Here is an 18082-nt window from a genome sequence, read left to right as displayed (position 1 = left end):
GATATAATGCGTTTAGTATAGGAGCCCTAACGAAAGCGTATTCTACCGAAAATGAAGTAACGATATCATTACCGATGAGGCAGGACCACCTACGTCCGACCCGAAAACAGTGTCTGCGCACCGAAAGTACTGTCTACGACACCATAGGTTGCCTTGGTTAGTTTAAACACATGGAACACGTAATTGTTAGTCGCCGTGCGACTTTTGAGAAATAGGGCCTCAGAAATTAACACAAGATACCGAGAGACAATATTTTATGATTCCACAGCCCATGGGCTGAAACTAATTACTGCCTTTGAAAATGATACCGTCCGTCCTATAGACCCGTTTTCCTACAACGTTTGAAATTTCTAGACCTTTTAAAAAATTCATTCGCTTAGCCTGACTCGACGTTTGATGCCTTAGGCCTTCAATCGCATAAATCGAAGTGCTAAACATCTTCATATCAGACGCACCTAGACGAGATCCCGACGGGCCTAGACAACCAAATGTCGCTCACACCCGAAGATTACCAAACGTCGTTTGCAGATTAGAGAGGAAATTTTTCCTTGCAAGCGGCTTCGGAAACAAATCGAAGACAAATATATTAAGTATAATGCTGTTCCGTAAAATCAAAATATTTTTAAACACAGTTGTAGTTTTTTAGCATAATTGCTAGTTATGCAAAATGGTGACATATTTCCCCGTTCATCTGGCACATTTTCCGTGGCATGACAGCCCGTTTTTAGAAATAGTAATATATATATATAGTTGTGAATCAAGCTTCCATACGTTTCAGCTTTGACAATACGAATCATTACCTAAGTCATTATCTAAACCCTATTTACTTAGAGAGAATACTTAAAGCTTCAGTAGTTCCATAGCTTCCGGTAGAGATATTCTGTGTCGTATTTACGCATGCGCTTGAAAACTTTGTCTCGTCCAATTATAGATAAAATTATAAACGTCATTGTATCAATAAAGAGCTTTTAATAAGTGCTTTCATTTCAAGCTTCTATATTTTATGTGCGTCCGCGCCTGATCCCATGATGATGAGCGTAGGAAGTTCTACCAAATTAGACAGTCAAGTAGCCACCAGCGCAACGACAAATCGTTTTGATGCGCCTTGGCTTATCAGAAAATTTGTCTGATTACGCCAATGCTTAGGCAGCTCTGCAGGAATGATTGCATTAGCAAGGACGACCTGTACAGCGTAAAGTTACCCATGAAAAGTTCTCACTGGAAATGACTCTCTGCTCCCCTAGAAAGTCATTCACAACGTTCCATGTTCTATGGGAGATTTTTCGTCTAACAGACTATTCCGTAGTCAACTTTTGTTTAGTATATACATTTTAGCTGGACTGTAATTGTCAGCCATAGGAGAAACGTCCCACAGAGGCTAGGATAGGCTGGAGCTATGCTCATTATAAGAATTTAGGCAGCTTTACCTAGAATTCGTAGAACTGCCCGTGCAAATTAGGCCATTTGCGTTGCGGCGTATAGCTGATGTATACAAACAAGTATGCCATTTAAGCCCAAAAGATGATTTCTAACGTTGATATTTTCTCGCTTTTGATATACGCTTACCCATTGCATAAACTAATGCACTAGGGTCATACAAGAACACTAGACATTGAGGAAATGGTGATGTGAATTATATTTGGCCACAATGGCTGTCTTTCAAAGATTCCTAACGTCGATTTATATTTAAGTAGATAAAAAAAAAAAAACACATTCTCTCGTATGCGCTCTGCCGTTGTAACACTTGTCACGCTGATGATACTTGACTAAGAAAAAAATGCAAACATTTTCGAAAACAAAATATTACACTGGGTAGAGCATCTCAATCGAAACCTTTGCTTCAGTCCAGACTCAGAGTCTACCGCACCTAGCAACATCTCAGAGGAAACGGATGTCTAAGGGATTAGCGACAAGTTGAGTTCAGTGGAATTCTAGCTCGTGTACCTCTGAAAGCGTTCCAAGAAGCCCTTCTGAGGATTCTTCAATGGTTACTCTTCAATGGCAGAGTGTTACTCGACAAGGCCAGAATGATCTCGTTATACGACAGCCAGTACATACTTGGGAAGTGCCGCCCAATGCGGTCGTCTGCTGACTCAGATACGCTCATAAGTCGTTTTGTCTGCGTGTTGTATAGATTGCTATGCCTATTTACCCAGAACAGCCAGAGGCAGCGAAGTTCGGAGCGTGACTTGGGTACTCCTTGTCGCTTTCCGAATGCATCTAGATCACGCGCTCGCCGAAGGAAGCAATTGAACTTGTTTCAATGATAGGCATACATTTATGTGTCGTGTCCAGCAGCCTCAAATATGGCTTTATCTTTAATAATCAAGCTATATTAATAGTGAGCTTAGTGTGAATTAGACACAGCTGTTTTCTATGGAAGTCCTGTAAAAGGTGTGCGTCCATTTGTTTCTTTGGTTAGGTGATGACGAGGTGCTGTGTAGTCGGTATTATCAGATTTAAACAGGCGAGCTCAACTTGAATTGGGCAGTCAAACGGACTGATTTTCGGCGTACTTCAATGAGTTATTAGTAATATATTGCGCTTTTCAGTTATACTGTGATGCCCCAAAGCACTAGCCTGAGTACAAGGCGATTATAGTTTGTGCCCCGTAGATTCGTTTTCGCCAGACCAGTCTTGAACAGATTTGATTGTATATCTAAACTTTCGACTGCATGGACGTCTGTAAAAGAAGTTTTGCGGCAAACTGGCAACGATCTACCAGCCGTTGATGACTTTCCGTTCTGTTCGGTACGTGGTCATTTCAAAAATGAATTCTGTTGGATGCATCAATGAAATTAATTTCGTTCTTCGCGAACACTCTAACTGAATATGCACACAATGCTTAGGGAAAGGTCTGAACAGCTACCTTATTTGCATAACGCATATTGTCACGATCGATGTTAATTTCCTAAAACTAAATACAGGAGAGGATGCTGTTACTATAAATGGAATGTTAAGTCTGCTCTCGGTGTTTTTTCTTCGAGTACGAAGTAAAGGAGTTGTTCATATCAAATTTGGATGCAGTAGGTCGCGATTTGGTTCCTTAACCACCAATGGTTCTCAAATGAATATGTCAAACAAGGCGGGTTTCGTGCCAATAGCAGATCAACTAGGATCAATAGAGGCTTAAATAGATTTTCTATTTATGTTAAATACGCATGAAAATACAATGCAATCGATTTAAGAAATGGCACTAGCAGTAGCCAGCAGTGATATACAGACATTAGTGCCGAACTTGCCTTTTGACCTTTCGTCAACACTTGTTGGTACCGAGCACTCGCTGCTACATGTACATATATATATCTGTGTCGCATAGAGGACCGAATTAGCCTTTCTTTCATTCATTACTAGTAACGGCTTTGTAACTATGCGTATTGCCTCGCTGGGGCGTGTAAGGTACTAAGCTTGCACAGAGTTGCAATTGATAATCAAGTACAGCTTTCTAAGGCGCGTCGTCAGCCTTGGTCGCTTCGGCGGAGTTTTTTCGAAATATGGCAACAAGTTTTTCGAAATTATTCATTTTCTAAAATAGCAATATCGATCGTAAAGATCTTTGATATAAAGATCCGAAATACTTCTGCTCTTGTCTACACAGATAACATGGAAATTATTTGTACCATGTTTTTGTCTACGTAACGAATTATCAAATAATTCAAATGCTTCAGTGATTCAAATCAGATCAAGCTGAATCTGCACACCATCCACATTCAAAACTTTACCGACACAGTAACTTGTAATCACATTTAATTATAGGTTTCATACCGGAATCATTATAGGGGAAAAGTGTTTAGTTCGGAACTGTGATTTTTGTACAGATTATTCAAGTATAGCCCTGTTAAATATGGATCATGTACATAAATAGCAGTGTGGTTAGATAGGCAACGGCATCGCGGGTCTATAATTGAGTCAATATATTTGGTGTAAGAGCGTGGCCTGATTAAGCTCCGTTAGCTTTATTTCGTTATTAAGTTACACCTATCGTGTAGGGTTTATCATCGACGGGGCTTGATTATGAGGTGTAGTTAAATTTTAAATATCCTTTACGTTTGTCTACATACGGCTTAACCGATTGAGTCATCGAGAAACAGCATGAAATTTGTCCCCAATGTGTGTAAGAACTACTACAACTTGCTTTAATACATTACCTACTATTGAACTACGACAAATGCTAACTGATCGTTGTTATTGCTGTTGCTACTTTTGTTTATAACTCGATGAAGGGGCCATTGTTACGTATTTTTTTCAAATTAAGTAACTCTGACCACTTATGCTTTTGCTCTAACAGTTACTTTGGACGACGCGTACCTTTCTAATGTCTAGCCTCTGTGTTTCAAATTTTACGCCTGTATCGCCGTTAGGCATTCTATCAGACGGCTAGCTGCCTCTCAGCACGAAACGAAGTCTGTATATGTCCGGCTTTGAACCCAGATTATGTTTAGCCTGCAGCGACCCTACGTCCCTTCTGATCTTCACTGCCGAAGTCTGACGGCGTATTCACTGACGCTGCTGGCCATTTGCCACGCAACAACAGGTCTCATCGTACTTGTAGTCTTGACGTCTTGCTTTAAACGGCGTTGGCCATAATGCCAGATGCTAATGCTAGCGACAATGAAAGGTCATATTATCAAACTAGAGGCCGAAAGTCGTTCGCCATTATTTTATCTCTAGCCTTTGAAAATCTTCAACGTTTTTTTTCTTGTTTCGGGTCCCATTTGCTAACCGCAGCGTTGTCTAGCATATTTTCATAATCACAAGTATCTCAAAGGCAGATGGTCAATGCATCGCCTTTTCCTGTGGTCGCGTTCGTGTGTGTGTAACTCAACATTCATTCCTGTTTTACATCTACCACTTCCTTTCAAATAACGCGGCGGCCTGAATTCTGCGCAGGTCCGGACTTTCTTGATGGTTTACTTGTAGTGGTTCACGTTTTTTCGCTTACTCTGCATATAGTTGTCACCGCCTGACAGCATCGACATCTACCACCGTTATCATCCTTTCAAATGGGCAGGTTTAGAAAACTGTAGCGCCAATGGCGACCATGTTACCAGGAGCCTGACTTTCACATGCGCACAGCCATTACATGCGTGTATCCATAAAAAGAAAATGAGCTATTGAATTGTCACCCATTGGATCGACGACATTTGCTGCTTCCTGCAAAGCGTCACTGCCGGGCTGAATTCCACCTGCGGCTACTCCCATTGGTTATCATTCATCCATTGGCTGACAAGGTCATCGTGTAGTCGAGCCGAATGAAACCAGACAATCAACGAGCCAAGCCTGCCGACATTTTCTTTCATGGAGCCACCAGCGACGACGGGGGTATGCTAGTATGGCCTCACTCGTTGCTAAGTTGGACTGCTTCTAGAGACCGCCAGTTCGGAGCAATAGGTGGAGTGGCACAGAGTAAAAGGGTACGCTGAGTACTGGCATCGGCACCTAGTGGCGGTATTTGTAAGCGGCGGTGACTGAGCCAGAAATAGTATGGGGTTCCGGTTCCGCGTCCTGGCCGGGATCGCCTCGGGTCTACAGGGCGATAGGCGCCACCCAGTCGCGAAGTTCGAAAAAGAATGTGTCAACATATAGGCCCACTACAAACTCACTGCCTATGTTAGGCTGTAAACGTCGTGTGCTCAGAACGTTTACGCGATATCAGTCAAATTGGACCTGTGCCGTCTTGAGTGAGACCATTCTTCTATATTTGCTGGGGAGCACTTAGAGTTTAACATTAAAGGAATAACAGGATGCATGGGCACGTGAAAATGAAAGGAAGAACATAACAACCACCAGAGCTTTTTCTCGATCGATATGGTCGCCCTTTAGCTAGTACCATCTTGTGAGTATAGTGAGGTCCGTCGGCTTCAGCGGCCATTGCTAGCTCAAAAAAGAAGAACTTACGTCAGTAAAATGAAAAATAGCTAAAAATTTACAACGCTAATATACGCTATGCTTCAAAAACACTTGTTTGTCTAAAAACTACACCTTGCAGCTTAATTCGATCGGCTTTTAATATCAGAGATAATTATCGCTTTCCACTCGGATATTCGATTGTTAAAAAAACCTTAGCTGACTTTCTTATTCTACTACGGATTGTGAATCATTTATTTTACGAGACGAACCATTGACGAGATTCTAACGGGTGAAGGATAGATTTAGAGTTATAGAGGATAGACTTTGAAACTTAGAGTTCCAACATATAGTACATTCCATAGTACATCGAAAACTGCTGATCGATACATTAAGTCTCTGTGGATAAACATATGAGCTTAAGCAAACATACACGATAGAATTCGACTTTGCTTTGTCGTACGTAGGCTATACATACTGGTACCATCAATACGATGAAAAAAACGCACCTCAATAGAGAGAGATTAACTCGTGGACGTGGATGTAGTCGTTGTTGAAGACTGAGAGGTTCGTTTCAGTTTCAACCACAAGTGGTTTGCCTGCATTCGTTTTACCATAGCTTTTCTGCTATGATTTTGTTACAAAGCCTTGTCCGAAATGGATTGTGTAATCAGTGTGTGCGACTAACATTAACCTTTTCTGACGCAAGTGACATTACGCAGTGAATTCGAAGGGGGCAACAAAGCAATTTAGCTACCTTGAATAGGGGTTCTCGAGATTTCCTCCTTTTTTTTCCCTTTAATTGTATACTAACACTGGCCAGCAGTGTCATTACGCGCGACAATCAAAACGCTCAGACTACCTCTTCCTTTAATGCTTTACAGGGTTGTTCTCTTGTATTTCTGTTTACAAAGTCTTGAACCACTGGCAGAAACTTATCTACCGTCAGATCGGTCAATTGCCTAGGCTATTGCTTACCCAAAAACTTATCGTGGCCATCCTCAAGTAAAACTCTCGTTTTAGCGGGTGCTTTCCACGCTGTCTCTCTCGGCCCCAATGGGGCAAAAGGCCATTGTTACTAGAAGTCACGATATTCATTATGGACCGCTGCGTTTAGCGCCCGCAGTGGCTAATTCTCGGTACACGCGCGATCACTGGCGTCGGCATTGATGCTCCGGCATACAAACAAAGGCAGCGCAGATAACAACTGATGTCCATGCGGACCAATGCACGGCCATCTAAGGCCTCCTCTAAGGCATAGATGTAGACAGCGAGCGAGCCACTCATCATGCCGAGTTTAGTTTACGAGCCTATAGCGCCTAGTGACTGGCCTCTGCTGGCGGTTGCTGGTTTATGTGCTAGCCTTTTGCAGAAAGGTAGGACCTAGGCACAGACGAAAAGAGCCATAGGAATATTGCCCTCGGCACCTTTTAAACGCTTAGTCGAGTCAACTAAAAGAGCCCTGTTCCACTTGCCAGTTATCGTCGTTTCATTAGCCGAACGCTAACAAGATTTTGGCAACAGCAAAAACATTGGTAAGGCATTGTTGATAGTTAACGTATCTGCTCGCACGTTTGCCCCTTAGTTCCCAAGTAGGCTTGCTCGCCTGCTTACTCAGTAAATTGTTAGTAATTTCTAAGAACGGGGCCTGAGTAGAGACAGGCAGCCAATCACCCACAGAGACATAAACGGTAGCAATGAAGTTACAACATACGAAAGAATGATTAATACGCTCGAAGCTATGCTGGATCGCTGTTTATTTCTACCATTGAAGCTTACTGCTGCATAATTCACGTTCAAAGTACTCAGCGTAGGGGCTGTGCACTGGTGCGGAGTTACTTCTGTCTTCACTCCTCCGTCGTTCTCAGCACGCCGCCGCCGTTGTCGTCACGACGTACACTAGCACCCGCTTAGGTATCGCTATGGGCAGTTTGTGAAGAGCCCAAATGCCATAAATACGTCGTTCTTTTTGAGTAAGGCCTGCTTTTTACTTTGTCGACGTATTGATGTGTTTAGTTCGTGTTGAGTAACCTTTTTATTTGATTTGATGACGTTTAAAGGAAGGCACCCACACAGATGCCCGATGCCTTCGTTTCTTCACACAGCTGCCATAACTACCTGGGTTATTTGCATTAGGAAGTATCCAATGACTCTGGCAACAGCATTGTTGGCTGGCACTTGAGACCCTTCTGCAATTTTTAGTTCTTGCTATCTAGCTAGTTCTTCTGTCTCTAGGAGTTGTGGGCTTCACGAGTACCGTCGACTGAACAAACAGGTTTATCTGGGTCACCAGTTACATTAACCAGCCGTGAGCTGTCGCGTCAGAATCTATCGAGAATCATTCTAATAGCGGTTGCTTTGGACAACCTCGAAACAGCTTTGAAATATAGCTTTTTCTATTCGGACTTCCGGATCCTTCATTCAACGTAGTTCGGTGGCGCTAGGCATGTGATACAGCCGTAAGCGCCGATACTTCTCGTGTTTAGTCCGTTTGCGTCGTTCAGTCTCGTCAACTCGACAAATAACGAGTATCTTAACATATATACTATGTTAGTTCTGTATTCAGTCCCGGTTGCACTGGAGATGAAGAATAAGAAGGCTCATATGATCACAGGCTGCACAAACTCACTTCTGCGGCTGAGTGCATAAATTTAGTTCAACAATCACCATAAAAACGTACTAGAATGTCACGATATAGTAGAACGCTATCATCTTAACCATGGTATTATAAAATGGAATTGGCACCCCAGCTAGCTGCTAGAAGTGTGGCGCAGAAAGATAACGTTATAGCGGGTGTAGTTTTTAGATCTCCAAAAGCCCTGTCATTTGACTCTTCAACAAAAAGAGACCCCGATTAGTAAAGTTTTGCTATCTGCACATATCCTTGCTTGCCGCGGCTTGCAATAGGACTACAACTCTACGAAGGACCACAGCTGAACACTCCATAGAGAACTTCGACACAATAGCGAGTCTACCACTATTGCCGAGAGCAGATTAATGCGTATGCGTCAACAGCTGCAGCATTACCACCGTCGTTGACCAACAAAAATTCTCGATGAACGATCAGCAACAGCCGATAATAAAGTAATTTTTAATATACCATACTCTGTAGACGTGCTGAAAATGAACCTTTATTGTCATATCTGTTGAATAACCGGCCATGGCTGGCCTGACGGCCACACCAGTCTTGACCATGCCCTCGGAAAATAACGGAAATATCGATGATTTGTTCTTTTTCCTTGTCTTCTCTTCGTATTTTAGACTGTCAAGTAGACGGCACCCAAATGGTACATATGGCTGTGTGCGTGTTGTATTTATATGTATGGATAAAAAGGATTTTGCTGGAAAAGTCTCAAGAGTCTACATGTAAATCAGTCGAATACCACTACTATTCCTAGGACTATCCACTCCAATTCGCTTTGGAGATTAATCGAGTGTTACTGCAAGCTCATTAGGAGCTGCATACTGTATCCATGCGCACAGTCACGCTTATCATTTACCACCCTTTTCACGATTCCTGGAACAAATGTCAGAGAGAAAACAATGCTAGTGGTGTTAGAGAGCCGACCTGCTTTCTTCTTCAAGCCTGCTTACTATCAGTAAGCGTGCTTGCTTACTCGACTTGAAGCTCTCTCCACTGCTTTGCTCGGCTCGTCTAGCTGTTCTTTGCTAAAAGCACAGGTAGTGAGTGAGGGTGCCTAGGTGGGAAGGTCTAAGGCCCATCCACTTACCCCCTTCTTTATCCTCTTTGGAGTTGTTTCTTTTCAAGAGGCAACACGCCCTGTGGCAGGTGTTAGGCGCTCGACAGGGAACAGTCGGAGATCAGCCATTTCCCGGAGCCACCTCGGGATCGCCTCCTCATTGGGGAGAGTCAGAACCCGGTAAGTCGGCGGCGGGAGGCACCGACGGGGCGACAGCAAAGGGAGAGGAAATTTCCCAAGGCGAAGGTGCAAAAAGCAAGGTTTGCTGATACGTGTTAGGACTGCCATCTACCACTACCACGAGGCGGTTACAGGAGTGAACAATCGAGCCTTCAAATGAAACGAATCGACAATCGATGGAAAAAAACCGTCACAATTTGAACTTCACTCCTCTTGAGCTGGGTACGAGAACATGGAGAGCAGGCGAGATGCAGAGATAAAACGGTCCAAGGTAACAGTGACAGTAAGCGAAATACAGTCAGAAGCAGCACAGAAGAACAGTGGCAGTCCCATTTTTTATTTAAAAAAGAAAATAGCAGCAGGCACGCAGGTGCAGATGATATGGGCTATTTGCGCTCGTCTGCCTGCCTTTTCATTCCTTGCCGCTTTGCTTTTCATCAGTCCAAAGTGAATTTCGAATTCGTCTTAGGTAAGGTCAATGGGCTGTTTGTGGTGACAAGGAAAAACAGGCCAAGTACGTTCCGGTTGGGAGAATTTGCCGAAGTCATTGTTGTACATGCTTTTGACAGCGTTGTCACAATGATGGTGCTGTTCCCAGCGCCTGGTGTTTGCCTAGGGTTTGGAAAGGAGAATTTTTTGAGAGGGGCAATGAGAGTGAGCCGATAATAAGTCTAACAGCTCTACTAATCAGAGCGAAGGTAGCGGAGCGCGTGGAAGCGTGACTTCTTCATCTTAAACAAATAATGCAGCGGTGTCGTTCGATTATTTCTTTTCTCTTCTCTCCCTGCTCTTGTTCTCCGGTCGAACAAAGCTGGTCATAGCTCAGACTAAAAAGATTTTTTCAATACGAGATTTTTGATCAAATTGCGATAGAGCCAGTCACTGTAGCCAATGCAAACGTTTCCTTGTTCTTGCTCGTTTTCTTTTGCTTTTGATAGGAAAAAGCCATGACAAATCGAGCGATCGATCAAAGTAGACATACACAGCGAGATAGAGGGAAAGATGGGGAGAGGGAGGGAAAAGTTTAGTTTGTACCTCCCTGGTTCCATATGCTCCTGCTGTTGACGATGCTGCTATTATCTCTGGGCAACTCGTTGGGCTTTTCGTTCGGCCGCATTGCTCTTTCGCGTACCTTCTTAATCAACTTGCACACCCCTATCTCTGTTGCAAGCATCTTCCAACGCTGCTATTGGTTCGTTTAAGCAGCTAGAGGAGTAGCAACCCGATGTTAATGAAAGCGAAAGCTAAAAGGCTTTCGCAGCTGCCATGAGGCTAGATGAATACGTCGGCTGTAGTCCGACGACGAAACGAAGTGAAAACTAGGAAGATGTAAAGTATAAAGAGGTTTTCGCTTGCCTTCGATCTAGTGGCCGCGCCTTGGTCGAAGAGAGTGGAGCCAGCTATTTGGAGCCAGGGAAGCACGAAGATGCCGTCTGGTGCGCTTGACAATGTAACTTAGCTGAAGAATCTGGCAAACTGCCATATACGCTATGAGAGTGCTCGAGCGATGCTGCTCATCACGAGGTTCTGACAGTGGGGATGGCAATGGCGGACGACGTCGAGTCGACGACGACTTAAAGAGTAGATACCGATTCCGATGCCGTAGTTAGGTTGGAGAAATGCAACTCTTTTTGCCCTCCGTGGCAGTTTGACCCTGCTCGTTCCTATTGATTACCTAGTGTGTCCAAAGTTGAGGGGCCAACACCAACTGTCAAGAAAAGCGCAAACGTGTTCTGTCTTAGTGTTCTGCGCAGAAAAACTGAACGTGTGATTATAATCTAGAGAGGCCTCGGTAACTGCAGGAAGAAGAGGGCTGCAGGAAGAAGAAAACTAAACACGGTAAATACAAAAAGATATTATGTATCTTTGAAACCCGCATGCCCGCTAGCTACCTGAAACGAATCGGCATCAATGAAAGAATTATTATCCTTGCATTACCTTAATCAGGACCGTTGAAATAACTAATAGTCCGTCGTCTGCTTTCTATACTTGATAGCACCTCGTAGAGTGATTTGGGGAATCTTAGAGAGCCTTCTGTATTATTCGGTGACAATCTTCACGGTCTTCATAAATGTAATACATCGTACAAAACAATGTCCCAATGTAAGATGTATACAAATATATTGATCAGACAAAAAATATATATCTAAATATATGCAATGATACCACAAACGTTTTATAACGACACCTGTAAGCGGCAATCATTGCTGTAGTAGGCGGCAAACAAGCCCTACTCAGGGCTTCTTTTTTTTTTGTTAATACCCCAATATCCCTCAGTCACATCGGTTGCCCATCATAGAGGGACAATTGGCCTTCCTCTATGGTCGTTTCTGACGCTGCTATGTTAGAGATTACGAATGCGTTGGCTGTTTATTGGTAGCTCTGTGGATTGGTATGCTAGCACTTCAAGACACCACATGTACTGGCATCTGTTTAGAATATTTACAGGTATTAAAGTGTCTACGAGAGTATACAAAAGACTTAGCAAGCAAGTAAGCAATGCTTCCGTCGGCCAGACAGTCAGTTCGCGCTCATGCACAATCAACGAATTAAATGTAATATTGTATTATAGAGCGAGACGAGGTAAAGGTCCAGCAATAGGGAGAACAAGGTTGTACAAGTACCGGTGACCGACGTTTGCGGCATGTTGTTTCACCATGTGCTGGTTCGCCACAAGGAAGTCGTTGCAAGCGGACATGAAAACAAACATAATAATAATAGTTCTTTTAAGGAGAGAATACAGGTAACCAAAAAGTAGCTAAAATACCATCATCAATTCAGACTATCGCCCGGTTGCCTCTAGCCAAGTTGCAAAATGCATTATGTCCTTCCACAATGTGTGACCCGCAGAAGCCCACTAGAAGAATAGATACGTGTTTATGGGCATACGAATAGGCGGGAATGGGCCTCAGGACACTACACCTGAATGAGTCAGTAGCAACTGACCGCCTTTCTTAAAATGTTTGCTCAGCCAAACCTGAACTAACGTTCCACAGAGGTACGGGTCTAGTTTTTAGCCAGAGGCTGTAAGTAGAGAAATTGGTGAACACGAATAGCTTTTTTATTGCAGTGTGATATGTTGAAAACGTGGGGAGAGGACTCACAAAGGTGAAGAGAAAACCTTGATGTGGCGCTTATCGGCAATCCCTATATTGCATGTAGAAACACTACATACCTAACGTTAAATTTAGGCTAGAGACGGGGGCTCCTTCTAATACACGGTCTACGTACACGGTAAACGGTCTATTGTGACGAGTGGAAAAAATGAGCTAAATCAAAGGGCATATCGATATTTGAAGACTTTTATTTTTTGTGAGTCCTGTGCGTGTTGCTAGGTTGCAGGTAAGACGCAGATACAGCCCACAAATTTATAACATCGAGGCAAATGAACTACAGGACGGGAATTTTTGATTCGACTCCAAAATCACTTCGGGTTAGGTCCAGTGTAGAATGGTCTCTGATGAGAGCCGATTAATTATTTTAACTAATTTAAAATTAGACACATTTGTGAAGTTAACAGCGTCGACCTTTCTGTACAACTGAATACTTCGAGTTTTGTTCCTGATACTGGGTGGAGGGCGTCTGATAGTCGGCTTCCAGCACGAAACAAAGTATGGGTGCGTCTGACTATCAGATGTCCCTAAGTTTAGAGCTAAATATGTTACCACAGCACCATCACGGTACTTCTTCATAAACTTGTGACATATGTAAATGTCAGAAGCACTGCCTAATATGCATATCTACGTTTCTAGTGCCTTGTGCCTTACGCTTTTCACAGACGTCCGTGTATTCCACTTACTCGATTTATTTACAGCGACCACCCCTTTTTCCGTTTGCAACTTACCTGAAATATGAGTTAAGAGTAGCCAGTTAAATTAGGTTTAAATAAAGGAACTAGTTTAGTATATAGATTCCTCCAAGGTACTTGAACCTTCTGTTATATTTACCTCAAACTAATAACACACACGATCAATAAATCTGACGTTTCTATTGAAACAGAGCTAATCTGATAAATTAGTATGCGTCGTTTAACGAGTTTGCGACAATTCTCTTACAGGACGCACATACAAAGCATTTTATAAACGAAGTTGAATATTACAATAGGCTGTATCAAGTCAATGTAGATGTACTCTGACCAACGAAACAACTCTTAAGTGGATAGATTTATTATATTACCAGTAAACAAAAAACATACACTTGTCATGTAGTATAGAGGCAAAAAGGTCTCTCCTTCTACGGTGTTCAGACGGCTTTCGGATTCTCTCTGTACTCTACGGTGTCTACATAAGACAAGTTGTACGGCTACGTCGAGCAGGTAGCTCTACCTAATTGTCTCCTACAATAGATAGTCTCGTATCGTAGGTATCCGTTTGATCGTGAATTACTATGTAATCGTACATCACGTACGACGTCAACATATGTAGGTGAAAGGCAGTCCATAAGGCTTCTAAGCAGTAGACTGTCTAGTAGTATTATTACTATTGACTGGGAAGCCAGTGAAACAAGTAGCCATCGCAAGTATCATAGTATAACAAAAACTTAGATTTATTGGGGTACAGGCTTGAGGCCACTTGGATGCCTTAGCTTATTTATGACCTAAACTGAACGCCTCCAATTTATGGTATTCGGAAACCTCACTTGCGGCTTATCCTTTAAGGGTTCCCGGTTTCATAATGAAATCCAGGTTTCAATGTTTGTCACCTGCAGTTCTGTTGCAGTGGACAGGAGCTTTTTCCCAGCACCTGGCCAACTTACATACTACTCTCCTCGTCGTGTTCGCTTGACTATCCGTAGAGACCTCCACGCCTGTTGCTTATAACTAGTTAGTGGGATTCTGCCGGATATGAACTGATACGTTCCCTCAGTAGCCTGCCGCCTAGGTAGCCAATCTTCATAGCACCTTCCTTTTTTGTGTGGGCAACTTGACGAGCCCGCTACTACCAGGGTTGCGACTTTTCCGACCGCTGATACTATGGTTCCTGTTAACAGCGTTTCTATCTTCTGCAAAGCAGCGACCTACCCATCCAAGTTATAACGGGCTGTATGTACAGATAGAAGACTGTAAAGGAAAGAATTTATCGCTGGGATGACATCACAATGTCATCGCCAGCTGGCAGCTTTGACTGGCAGAAGTAGATGCGGAAGGTTGTCGTCTACCCATTCCACCTGTATAGCACAAATCAACACACTCCACCGAACTTCAGTAACCTCATCCAAAGCGCAACATATTGCGAAGCCGTTCTGTTCTTGAAATTTGAGGCATTGTCTCTAACCTTTGGTTGTTTCTACTATTGTGTGAAAAATGCTACTATTTATACTGTCGCGACTATGCCTGTTATTGCATAAAGTAGACCGAATTGACGGTGGATTCGCAGCTGGTACTGCGCGGTGTTAGTGCTTGGCATTCATGCCCTGGGGTATAACGTTCCCTGTGCGGAGGATTCCTTGTAAGGACAACTGAAACATATAGAGAGAGATTGGTACGAGCGCAAAATGAACGAATGGGTAGGCATACAATAATAAGTTATACCGGCCGTCATAATAATAACTTGCCATAATAGGTTAGTCGCTTGTTACGTATTACAGAAGGCCGGACACGAAGGTATCTACGTATGAATATACATGGCCTTGCTAAATGTAAACCCTTTTCACTGACAACGTCGGTGACAGTCGAATGCTGCCGCATCAGCCGCGGCCGTAGCCATTTCTCATCTCTGCATTTAAGCCTTAGCGGTCCCGTCTCGAAGGTGAGTACCGAATACAAGATACATAGCAGCGCCTGCACTGATATTGCAAGTAATTGCTAGTCCTTCCTAGGCTGCTACACATACCCGTATTGTAGTTCCTACAGTTGAGGGAATAGCTAAAGACACAAACGCAAACAGTACGGAAAATACACGGCATCCACTGTATACAGATAGATACTATGTGTCTGTGCGTGTGTGTCATAGTATTTTATGTGGTAGCGAAAAATGTATCCGAGTACTGCTATATCAATATAATCAGCAGCTGAAAGCCCGACGTTGTGGCAAGATTAAAAAACGATGAAGCGTACAGGTTTCGTTCACTGCCTAAGGTTTTCACCGACTGAATTACAGGTGACCCCTATTTGATCCCTGTTTACTTTTGCAATTCGTACGACTTAGCTTCTAATGTTTGTTATTATTGATACAATATAGAATGCACTAGCTTAAATGTATTTGCCTTTGAGTTCTAATTACACGGCAGCTACACTTATATATGTATGAACAAAAGAAAAGAAGCTACATTTTTTGAAAGTCAAACAGATAGGTCAAACACTCGTTAGATTTCTTCCAAAAAAAAAGTCTCTTTCTTTTTTTGAGCACCTTATAGGTGCAATAATGTTCCCATGCTTTATTGGCTTTAGGGCTTCATCACTAATCGTCGTTAGTCATTGCATTCTGCAAGCTTTGATTGTCAGCGCGCCCTAGTCATCACAATCAGTATAAATTGGTCTTTCTAGCCACAACGAGCTCCCCTATTTTCCAGCCAGCTAGTGTACTCTCGTGTATCTAGTTAGGTAGGAAAAAAAAATTAGGTTTGCTTTTCAAAATTCACGTTTTCTCATTAATTGTTCGTATGCTGAAAGCTATTCTAAGCATTGTAATCAAGGGTGCAATAACTTACTCCGAAATAGGCTAAGACTGCGATATTCAAGTCGAGTCTAGTATGGTAGTTGATGTTTGCCTATTAACAAGGCCCGTTCGCTTTGCGCGATCCCTGTCGATGCTGGACGGCAACCGCCAGTTAATTTTTGTTGCCGTCGGTTTTGCTGGAATTGAAGCGTCGTAACGGGTATACAAAAATGAAGTACCGGACGGGCCTGTTTTAAATTGTCTATAATTTCTATTTCCTTGTTCCCCTTTTCCCTATATGCCTTCTGTCTGTCGGCAGCCATTGTTTCACTTACCAACCAAACAACTAGCCTTTTCCGGGGTAGCATTTTGTCCTCCATACTATGCCCCCGTTCCCAGACCGACCTGCTCTGGCTAGGTTACCCGTTTCCTGAGTCAAACCCTTCAAATATAGGCTAGATGCTCTAGGATAGGGTGTCGACCGATACGGGTTGTAGTTGATTTTTGAAGCAGCCAGCTAAAAGAAAAATGCCATAATAGCCAACGTTTCTGTTAGAACGGTTTCGACAGTCGACGCTGCAAATGTCCTAGCGTTAGAGGGTCTGCATCAGCCAACGTAGCAAGTAATAACGTGGGTAAAAACATCAATAGGATCGCGCTAATCGCACACCATGACCTATTAGGCACAGGGACTTACCTAACTTCATTCGTGGCGGCCGGACTTAAGGTATCCGTTCAACGAAGACGCGATGGCGGCGCCAGTCAGGCCGACTGTCGGTTGATAGCTGTAGGCAAGCCTCTATTTTTTGCCTTTTGCGGTGAATAGCAAAATAAAAAAAAAGGCGGTAAGAGCACTGCGAAAATTTTTAATAAAGATCCCATTCAAACGCTTCGTTTTACCCTGAATTCCTCTTTGCAATGGTAGACTATCGCCACAAGGGTTTCTTCCTCTTTATTAGGGTGCCCCTTAAGGCTTCGTGTGTTGCGGTGCATGCCAGGTGTCTGCGCGGGCTTTGCTATGTATTTAGTCATTTACTATGCATCAGGGCATTGCCGTACTAATGGTTGTCGTTATATTCATGTGAACGCTCTTGAAAATCTAAATGTCTGATAATTATAATATTTGATATTACTCCTAATCAAAGGGACGAGTAAGTATATCCATTCACTATTAATACACGATGAACATTTGGATGTCAGGTTAATAAGTTTATTCACAAATATGTGATCGTGGCGTGATAAACTACTTTATAAATGTAATTTAACTTGGTGTTTCAAGATTTACTGTATTAGAACAATGTACATATCTGGATGGGACGTTTGTGTGTGTGTGAGGCAAGACCTTGAACAGCTAACGATTAGCGCCGATTCTCCGTTTCAAACTACACACAGATCGCTTTTAAGGAGTTTTAGGACCTTTAGGACTACCAGCCTTTGTTACTTCGACGAACAGCTTAGTAGGCGGCCGTGGCAGACGGCAGACGAAAAGTTCCCAAACCGATACTGTGTCTTCGTAGCCATCCTGTGTTGTTTCTCTGTGGTCTCGGAACCAACCGTATCACAGCCCCTATTCGCACATGACCCAGGTCATGTGCTCTGCCTGGTAACCTCTTCTAGTTCCTTAGTGGGCTTGGCCAAATAGAAATCCGTCTCGATCATTTTACAAGGCCATTAAAAAAAAATGCACTAGGTGCACATTGTCGAGCTACCGACTACTTTTCGCGCTTGGTAATGTCGCTGGTTTTTGTTCGGTTTCAT

At 43.0% G+C, this 18082-nt stretch overlaps 1 protein-coding gene across 12 annotated transcripts in view; it reads right to left on the bottom strand.

The window, feature by feature from the left end:
- The window catches only part of LOC111266205 (octopamine receptor beta-2R), a 136359-nt gene that overhangs the window by 1703 nt on the left and 116574 nt on the right, over nucleotides 1–18082 (bottom strand). For 3 of the 12 annotated variants that reach the window (XR_015313331.1, XM_086970809.1, XM_086970812.1), the window contains one exon: nucleotides 13528–13572. The exons of 1 other annotated variant lie outside the window; for it this stretch is intronic. Coding sequence is in view for 6 of the 11 variants with exons in the window: in XM_086970809.1 (XP_086826935.1) it covers nucleotides 13528–13572 (45 nt within the window). In the remaining 5 variants the exon portion in view is untranslated. Of the gene's footprint in view, nucleotides 1–6825; nucleotides 7280–12352; nucleotides 12391–13495; nucleotides 13573–16659; nucleotides 16842–17021; nucleotides 17306–18082 lie in introns of those variants that run through there. 8 more of the 12 variants (XM_086970807.1, XM_086970810.1, XR_015313333.1 and 5 more) reach the window with 7 other exon arrangements.

Source organism: Varroa jacobsoni, unplaced genomic scaffold, assembly GCF_002532875.2.
Source record: "Varroa jacobsoni isolate VJ856 unplaced genomic scaffold, vjacob_1.0 scaffold_1063, whole genome shotgun sequence".
NCBI lineage: Eukaryota > Metazoa > Arthropoda > Arachnida > Mesostigmata > Varroidae > Varroa > Varroa jacobsoni.
The sequence above is the reverse complement of the archived record's forward strand: the minus strand, read 5'-3'. Positions and strand labels throughout refer to the sequence as shown.